This window comes from Entelurus aequoreus, linkage group LG07, assembly GCF_033978785.1.
Source record: "Entelurus aequoreus isolate RoL-2023_Sb linkage group LG07, RoL_Eaeq_v1.1, whole genome shotgun sequence".
NCBI classification, from domain to species: domain Eukaryota; kingdom Metazoa; phylum Chordata; class Actinopteri; order Syngnathiformes; family Syngnathidae; genus Entelurus; species Entelurus aequoreus.
In genome coordinates, this window is record NC_084737.1 from 4766329 (window position 1) to 4776406 (window position 10078).

Below are 10078 nucleotides of genomic sequence, written 5' to 3' on the forward strand. Positions count from 1 at the left end.
GCCATATGCACAAAAATACGGCCTCAATCGCTTCCGGTTCATTTGGAACGGCAAGAAGGATTTCTATGAAGCTTACCCCGTAGTAGGTTTAGCACAAAATGTACTCCGGGTCCTTGGCCGCATGCGCCGGGGCAGCGTTAAAGTGGATTTTCCAGTTGACTGCAGAACAGGACTCCTAAAAAAACAGGACTTCTGAGCACACATGTTCACTACTAAACATAACAAGAGACCATGAAGAAACCCACACCTACTTTTTATACTTTTTAAGAGGTCGGGAAGGTGAACTGCTGGCCGCTTGCCCTTTACGTTTTGGAACCCTACAGGAATAAAGTGTAGGAATCAGGAACAATAACACCAAGACTGAAGGCCAAAGTGGACCAAATCGGATTTTTGTCTGAATCAGATTTTTTTTTCAGGTGACTGTTGATATAAAATGTGATCTTCATCAGACTGCAGTGTAAACAAGCACAGGCCCCAATGTCACTTGCATGTGTACTTGGATTAAGTGGAAAGAAAGCAGAGTAGATTCTGCAAATGAACCAAGATGTCGCTGCTGCTACTACAACTACTTTGTCAAACAAAAGCAGTCACATCTTAAAAATGAGAATATTTTTCACATGAAAACACACTAAAGCAGGGGTCCCCAAACTTGACTCGTGGGCCGCATTGGGTTAAAAAAATTTGGCCTAGGGCCGGGTTGTATTTGTGTATGTATATGTATATATATATATATAAATCATATTGTCTAAAAATGAATTTTCCCATCGATAACGTGACAATGTTAAATGTCAAAACCCATTAAAAAGACATATATATATATATATATATATATATAGTCTTTTTAATGGGTTTTGACATTTAACATTGTCACGTTATCGATGGGAAAATTCATTTTTAGACAATATGATTTGCCTGAGCGGCTAGGAGACACCGAGAGTAACAAGCGGTAGAAAATGGATTAGAAAGGAAAGATTTAAAAAAATAAATAAATAATAAAAATAAATAAAATAAAAATTTAATTTTTTTTTAACTTGGGACTTCCCGCGGGCCGGATTTTGGATGCTGGGGGGCCAGATCCGGCCCACGGGCCGTAGTTTGGGGACCCCTGCACTAAAGTAATGTAATGGATATGTATTGTGTAATATATTTGGGAGGGTTCTAATGGTTTTATGGTTAAGTAGACAGACATTAGCGTGGCTCTACTGCACGTTAGTTTTCAACTCACTTACGTAAGAAACGTAGCAAATTAGGCCGTCATTCCATAAGTCAATCAATCGAAGATAAATGAAAGTAAAGTGAGTAAGTGGTACAGCGTGGATAAATCTATGCATGCTTTAGGAGCATTAACGCTTTCAGCCGTTGTTTGTGCCATATTGGAATGAAAGTACCGTATTTTCCGCACCATAAGCCGCACCTAAAAACCACAATTTTTCTCAAAAGCTGACAGTGCGGCTAATAACCCCGTGCGCCTTATATATGGATTAATATTAATATTTATTTTCATAAAGTTTAGGTCTTGCAACTACGGTAAACAGCCGCCATCTTTTTTCCCCGTAGAAGAGGAAGCGCTTCTTCTTCTACTGTAAGCAACCGCATCCGCCCCCGTAGAAGAAGAAGCGCGCGGATATTACGTTTCATTTCATTTGTGTGTTTCTGTAAAGACAACAAAATGTCTCCTACTAAGAGACACGCGTACAAGGTTCCACTGACTTTTGATATTCATGTGAACCGCACTGTGGATACAACGGGAACACGTACGGTAAATATTTGCACCACAGGGAATGAGAAGTCGTCTTCACCGTGGTTCTAGCTTGCCATGCTAACGGCCAGAAACTTCCACCCACGGTGATATTCAAAAGGAAGACCTTGCCAAAAGAGAACTTTCCAGCCGGCGTCATCATAAAAGCTAACTGGAAGGGATGGATGGATGAAGAAAAAATGAGCGAAGACACCGGTTGACTTTTTTCACGCAGCTCCGTCCCTGTTGATCTATGACTGCATGCGCGTCCACTTCACAGATGGTGCCAAAAAACAAGTGAAGCACACCGAAGAAGAATAATTCGAGGGATTTGTGGATGAGTAATAACTTCATAAAGTAAGCTTTAAATGTTTATTTTGTGTGTTGTGTGACATTAACGTTCAAGCAACGTCGAGTTATTGATGTTGCTATTGCTCTGCACTATTTTGAGTATTACTATTTTTGTGATTGCACATTTGCACATTACATTTTGGGAGTGAACAGAGTTGTTAGAACGCTGGTTTGTAATATATTATTAAAGTTTGACTGACCTATCTGACTGTTTTGTTGACATTCCCTTTAGCGTAGCGTAGGTGCGGCTAATAGCACGGGGCGCCTTATGGTGCGGAAAATACGGTAACTCTTGTCCTCATTAAGGGTCTGACTGTGTGCGCGGCGAGGCTAGCATCACACAGTGCAACACGCTAGCCCGAAACCAACACATCGCAAAACCAGTGTGGGAATATTTCACTTCAAATCTTTGGAAAAAGACCATTTAATACTGTTGAAAAACTGTAATTTCTTGAGTGCTGCAAACGTTTGACAGACATTTGTTATGTTGTCGTTAGGGATGCAACGGTAAAATGATAAACCGCGGTAAAATGATAAACCGCGGTAAAATTCCAGACAGTTAGTAATACCGTTTACATTTTTAATTACAGAAAAAAACGTAATTTATTATTGCATTTTAGGCAACACTGCTTACTTCCTGAAAACTGTAACGCCGCAGCGCCTGCACACTAGAGCCGTTCAGCTCGAGAAAACATGGCGGTGACTACATGGACTTTGCTTTGAAAATGTTCCCTCCGAGTAAACTGAGTCGATCGCATTGTTTAACTTCATTTCAAGTCTTGTGTGCGTTTAAAAGCGCAACATTAAAATATTTGATGGTGCGGTTTCATTTTTAACCTGCAACTAGGATTTTTGTGATTGCTGATGGTTTGTGAGGGCACCATAGTGTGTGTGTTGAAAGAGCAGCACATACAGCACAGAACAGAATCTCTTGGCTTGGGAATAAAAAGAAAGTTGACCCATCACCCCCTTGCTTGTATGTTTTATATACATTTGGTGTCAAAGACAACTCAGCCAGTACTGTACCTAAGCGCTTGGCCACTGGTTTTTGGAATGGCTCCACCATTGCAAGGTGTGTTAGAGTCAGCAGCACCGGAATCTGCAATGACAAGCACATGTGCAAAGTATACTTTAGCAAATAAGACAGAACTAAACCAAATTACAACCAGCAAACGCAAAACTAACCAGCAATACTCAGTGGACCCACGGTGGCTTTGGGTTTAGAAGGTCCCTCATCTGGCTTGAAAGGCTGTACAGAATGCACATTCTGTTCAATGGCCTGTTGATCTGCACAAGATATCAACAACAACATAATTAATACAAGATAAGTCAATATATTAACTCAGGGGGTAACGATTAATATTCCTGAGATTTAACTACATCTATCCGTGCTCGGCAAGTTTGCCTTCAAGGAGATCTATCAAACATCGTTTTAAAATAAAAATCTATTGATTTTATAAATACTAGAGAAAGGAAAACATTGGATTCAAGAACAGCAGACTTTAGAAGAAGTTTAACACTTAATGAGAAGGACGTTAATTGTTATTCAAATCTGTCTGACCGTCAGCTGGTAAAACAAGAATGGCGCATAAATATGGTGGCAGAGAAAGGACACAACCAATGCAAATGTGATAAGACAATAACATAACTTTTGCCACAACACAAATATAAAAGCCGCAACACCTACCTGAAGAGACTTGGTTGTGCTTAATTTCTTATAGAAATGTATTTTGTATTAAATGTATGTCAAAAATAGTAAAAGTAGCAGGTAAACCTAGTGTTAGTTCAACCTGGTTGCACTTTATTTTTTATATTAATATCGTATTACTTTATGTGGAAAAACAGAAGCATAAATAGCATGTAAATCTACTGTTAGAATGTTGGTTACTCTACTTCCATCTTGAATGTTGAAAATGAGAGCAGAAACTGTTTCCTCTGGTTAATTCAACCTAAAGAGTTGGTAGAGCTTTATTCAAATACAAAGTGAATGCATTGGCCATTCATTGTTTACCTGCTTGTTTGTAGTTTTATTGAAATACAAAGTGAATGCATTGGCCATTCATTGTTTACCTGCTTGTTTGTAGTTTTATTCAAATACAAAGTGAATGTATTGGCCATTCATTGTTTACCTGCTTGTTTGTAGTTTTATTCAAATACAAAGTGAATGCATTGGCCATTCATTGTTTACCTGCTTGTTTGTATCCATTATTATTTTTCAAGAAACTTCACCTACTCTGAGTTACTGAATTGATTTCAACTCACTAAATCGTATCGTTCTTTAAAAATTTAAAAATGGTATCTGCAACCACAAATTCTGAATCGAATCGTTAAAACAAATCGCTAAAGGCCAAATAGTAATGTATATAATACTAATAATAATAATGTAACCCATTCTGTTCATAACTTTTATGGACAGAATTTCTAGGCGCAGTCAAGGCGTTGAGGGGATCTGGTTTGGTGGCTGCAGGATTAGGTCTCTGCTTTTTGCAGATGATGTGGTCCTGATGGCTTCATCTGGCCAGGATCTTCAGCTCTCACTGGATCGGTTCGCAGCCGAGTGTGAAGCGACTGGGATGAGAATCAGCACCTCCAAGTCCGAGTCCATGGTTCTCGCCCGGAAAAGGGTGGAGTGCCATCTCCGGGTTGCGGAGGAGACCCTGCCCCAAGTGGAGGAGTTCAGGTACCTCGGAGTCTTGTTCACGAGTGAGGGAAGAGTGGATGGTGAGATCGACAGGTGGATCGGTGCGGCGTCTTCAGTAATGCAGACGCTGTATCGATCCGTTGTGGTGAAGAAGGAGCTGAGCCGGAAGGCAAAGCTCTCAATTTAGCGGTCGATCTACGTTCCCATCCTCACCTATGGTCATGAGCTTTGGGTTATGAGCGAAAGGACAAGATCACGGGTACAAGCGGCCCAAATGAGTTTCCTCCGCCGGGTGGTGGGTCTCTCCCTTAGAGATAGGGTGAGAAGCTCTGCCATCCGGGGGGAGCTCAAAGTAAAGCCGCTGCTCCTCCACATGGAGAGGAGCCAGATGAGGTGGTTCGGGCATCTAGTCAAGATGCCACCCGAACGCCTCCCTAGGGAGGTGTTTCGGGCATGTCCGACTGGTAGGAGGCCACGGGGAAGACCCAGGACACGTTGGGAAGACTATGTCTCCCGGCTGGCCAGGGAACGTCTCGGGAGGAGCTGGACCAAGTGGCTGGGGAGAGGAAAGTCTGGGCTTCCCTGCTTAGGCTGCTGCCCCCGCGACCCCACCTCGGATTGATTGAGACTTTTATTAGTAGATTGCACAGTACAGTACATATTCTGTACAATTGACCACTAAAGGGTAACACCCCACTAAGTTTTTCAACTTGTTTAATATTGGGTCCACGTTAATCAATTCATGGTATAAGCGGAAGAAGATGGATGGATAATAATAATAATAATAATAATAATAATGTATACAGCAGCAGACAAATAGAGCTGGTTGTCCATTCAACAAGAAAACAAAGACTAGCAAAGGGCGTAAACTCTTTTCAAACACGACGTTAGCGTAAACAATGCATCCAAAAAAGGAGTATATTAAAAGAAGAAGTGAGCGACTTACCAAACCAGGCATCACCGCAAGGTTCGTCGTCGAGTTGCTGGAAGTCGACGACGTGAGACGGAGCATCGAAGTCGTAGAAGCCCGCTGCTTTACCGGAGTGCTCGTCGGCCATTTCAGCTCCTCGATGCTCGTGTAGACTGGTGAAATAGTAACTATATGTCAGTTGAAATACGACACTGACTAACTTGGTCTCCACGTAAGTAACCAGCAGCCACCATTTTGAACCACGCCGACGGTTGCACGACAATACATGACATCAACTTGTGCACTCTACATAGTTACTTGTTGAACTTTCCTACTTGTCCTGACATGATGATTATTAAAAGTCACATATTGAAGTAGCTACATAATACATACCGTGTGTGTGTGTGAGAGAGAGAGAGCGAGCTAGACGACGGAAGGCAGCCGAGTGTCAACAGTGAATTCGCTCGGTTATGGCGCAGCTTTTTTAAATGGTCCAATCACAGAGCTTTGACTCACCGCCTTCATGCTGATTGGCTCGCATCAAGTGAGTCCTTGATGCTGATTGGCTCGCATCAAGTGAGTCCTTGATGCTGATTGGCTCGCATCCAGTCGGGCCCATGGCGTCCCCTGGCAGATCGGCTTGGAATTTCATTCCGGAACTTGTTTTTTTTAAATCCGCGCAGAACAAAAACAAAACACAGGAATGAAAAGTGAAAAGGCTGACAGTTTTTTCTTTGTATTATTAAAATGTATGTATGAGTAGGATGGGAAGTGTCGCACCCAGTTTTGGAGGAAGACGTATTGGTCCCACCCAAAGATTTGGGCGTTTATTTTGAAAGGGTAACACAGCCTCTTTCTTCCTACCATGAATTGATTAACGTGGACTTAAACAAGATGAACAACTTATTGGGGTGTTACCATTTAGTGGTCAATTGTAGGGAATGTGTACTGTACTGTGCAATCTACTAATAAAAATCTCAATCAATCAATCAATCAATCAATCATTTAATCCTTCACAGCAAAGAGAGATGTCAGCAAGGTCAGCTGTGAGGTCAATAATATTGTTGTATTCATCCTGGATAATATTATGTTAATATTATTATAATATTCATGACTAATTCATGTGTGCTTTGTTTTAAAGATGTGCTATTTGGATTTACACTGTATGAAAAAAATGTTGAAAAGGAATTTGACCTTTGCAAGCTCATTATACTATTGGCTAAGTTTTATATTCATAAGTGTAAGTTTCTCAATACCCAACCTGTTTTTTGTGCCTTTAAAAAAGAATTAGAAATGGACATTAAAACACTTTCTATCTCTAACAAGCAAAAAGCTGTGAAAACTATGATGCTGGGTTACAAATTTAAATTATTTACTGAAAATGTGTGAGCCTATGGCTTTACACGATATATATATATATATATATATATATATATATATATATATATATATATATATATATATATATATATATATATATATATATAATTCTATTTGAGTTACTTTGAGTTTACAACCCCCTGGCGCTGTTTTGTACTGTTTTTGATTATTATTTCTCAATTGTTTGTAAATGTTGCAATTTATAAATAAAGGTTAAAAAAAAACAAAAAAAAACATAGAAATGTTTGGATGATGCTGTGCTCCAAATTTAAATTATTTACTGAACTTGTGTGAGCCTATGGCTTTGCACTATATATACAGGTAAAAGCCAGTAAATTAGAATATTTTGAAAAACTTGATTTATTTCAGTAATTGCATTAATAAGGTGTAACTTGTACATTATATTTATTCATTGCACACAGACTGATGCATTCAAATGTTTATTTCATTTAATTTTGATGATTTGAAGTGGCAACAAATGAAAATCCAAAATTCCGTGTGTCACAAAATTAGAATATTACTTAAGGCTAATACAAAAAAGGGATTTTTAGAAATGTTGGCCAACTGAAAAGTATGAAAATGAAAAATATGAGCATGTACAATACTCAATACTTGGTTGGAGCTCCTTTTGCCTCAATTACTGCGTTAATGCGGCGTGGCATGGAGTCCATGAGTTTCTGGCACTGCTCAGGTGTTATGAGAGCCCAGGTTGCTCTGATAGTGGCCTTCAACTCTTCTGCGTTTTTGGGTCTGGCATTCTGCATCTTCCTTTTCACAATACCCCACAGATTTTCTATGGGGCTAAGGTCAGGGGAGTTGGCGGCCCAATTTAGAACAGAAATACCATGGTCCGTAAACCAGGCACGGGTAGATTTTGCGCTGTGTGCAGGCGCCAAGTCCTGTTGGAACTTGAAATCTCCATCTCCATAGAGCAGGTCAGCAGCAGGAAGCATGAAGTGTTCTAAAACTTGCTGGTAGACGGCTGCGTTGACCCTGGAAAAAAGAGCTGGACTGCTGCTGAGTGGTCCAAAGTCATGTTTTCTGACGAAAGCAAATTTTGCATTTCCTTTGGAAATGGAGGTCCCAGAGTCTGGAGGAAGACAGGAGAGGCACAGGATCCACGTTGCCTGAAGTCTAGTGTAAAGTTTCCACCATCAGTGATGGTTTGGGGTGCCATGTCATCTGCTGGTGTCGGTCCACTCTGTTTCCTGAGATCCAGGGTCAACGCAGCCGTCTAGCAGCAAGTTTTAGAGCACTTCATGCTTCCTGCTGCTGACCTGCTCTATGGAGATGGAGATTTCAAGTTCCAACAGGACTTGGCGCCTGCACACAGCGCAAAATCTACCCGTGCCTGGTTTACGGACCATGGTATTTCTGTTCTAAATTGGCCCGCCAACTCCCCTGACCTTAGCCCCATAGAAAATCTGTGGGGTATTGTGAAAAGGAAGATGCAGAATGCCAGAGCCAAAAACGCAGAAGAGTTGAAGGCCACTATCAGAGCAACCTGGGCTCTCATAACACCTGAGCAGTGCCAGAAACTCATGGACTCCATGCCACGCCGCATTAACGCAGTAATTGAGGCAAAAGGAGCTCCAACCAAGTATTGAGTATTGTACATGCTCATATTTTTCATTTTCATACTTTTCAGTTGGCCAACCTTTCTAAAAATCCCTTTTTTGTATTAGCCTTAAGTAATATTCTAATTTTGTGACACACGGAATTTTGGATTTTCATTTGTTGCCACTTCAAATCATCAAAATTGAATGAAATAAACATTTGAATGCATCAGTCTGTGTGCAATGAATAAATATAATGTACAAGTTACACCTTTTGAATGCAATTACTGAAATAAATCAAGTTTTTCAAAATATTCTAATTTACTGGCTTTTACCTGTATATATATATATATATATATATATATATATATATATATATATATATATATATATATATATATATATATATATTGCATTCTATTTTAGTTACTTTATTGAGTTTACAACCCCCTGGCTCTGTTTTGTACTGTTTTTGTACTTATTTTGAATATTATTATTTCTCCATTGTTGTAAATGTTGCAGTTTATTAATAAAGGTTTATAAAATTAAAAAAATAAATAGATTAAAAAAATAAAAAAAAGTCAGCTGTGAGCGATTTATGTCTTGTCGTTTGTTTATATTCATATTTACAAAAGCTTTATCTGCACAAGAGATGATTAACAACGTCATTATTACTAGACAAATCAATGTATGGTAACATATACTGCAGTAAGCAAGTCATTAACATCATTATTACTAGATAAATCAATGTATGGTAACATATACTGCAGTAAGTAAGTCATTAACATCATTATTACTAGATAAACCAATGTATGGTAACATATACTGCAGTAAGTAAGTCATTAACATCATTATTACTAGATAAATCAATGTATGGTAACATATACTGCAGTAAGTAAGTCATTAACATCATTATTACTAGATAAATCAATGTATGGTAACATATACTGCAGTAAGTAAGACATTAACATCATTATTACTAGATAAATCAATGTATGGTAACATATACTGCAGTAAGTAAGTCATTAACATCATTATTACTAGATAAACCAATGTATGGTAACATATACTGCAGTAAGTAAGTCATTAACATCATTATTACTAGATAAATCAATGTATGGTAACATATACTGCAGTAAGTAAGTCATTAACATCATTATTACTAGATAAATCAATGTATGGTAACATATACTGCAGTAAGTAAGTCATTAACATCATTATTACTAGATAAATCAATGTATGGTAACATATACTGCAGTAAGTAAGTCATTAACATCATTATTACTAGACAAATCAATGTATGGTAACATATACTGCAGTAAGTAAGTCATTAACATCATTATTACTAGATAAATCAATGTATGGTAACATATACTGCAGTAAGTAAGTCATTAACATCATTATTACTAGATAAATCAATGTATGGTAACATATACTGCAGTAAGTAAGTCATGCTTTCCAATGAGCATGACAAAAAAGACCTCTTTTCCAGCATGCACAGA

At 38.7% G+C, this 10078-nt stretch overlaps 1 protein-coding gene across 2 annotated transcripts in view; it reads right to left on the reverse strand.

Moving 5' to 3' along the window:
- The window catches only part of tpx2 (TPX2 microtubule nucleation factor), a 35424-nt gene extending 29300 nt beyond the window's left edge, over positions 1–6124 (reverse strand). For both annotated transcript variants that reach the window (XM_062051862.1, XM_062051861.1), the window contains exons 1-6: positions 6034–6124; positions 5677–5813; positions 3275–3376; positions 3116–3188; positions 252–317; positions 77–175 (exon numbers count right to left, since the gene is read on the reverse strand). In XM_062051862.1, the coding sequence (XP_061907846.1) occupies positions 77–175; positions 252–317; positions 3116–3188; positions 3275–3376; positions 5677–5788 (452 nt within the window). In that variant the 5' untranslated portion in view covers positions 5789–5813; positions 6034–6124. The remainder of the gene's footprint in view (positions 1–76; positions 176–251; positions 318–3115; positions 3189–3274; positions 3377–5676; positions 5814–6033) is intronic.
- Positions 6125–10078: the final 3954 nt, after the last annotated feature.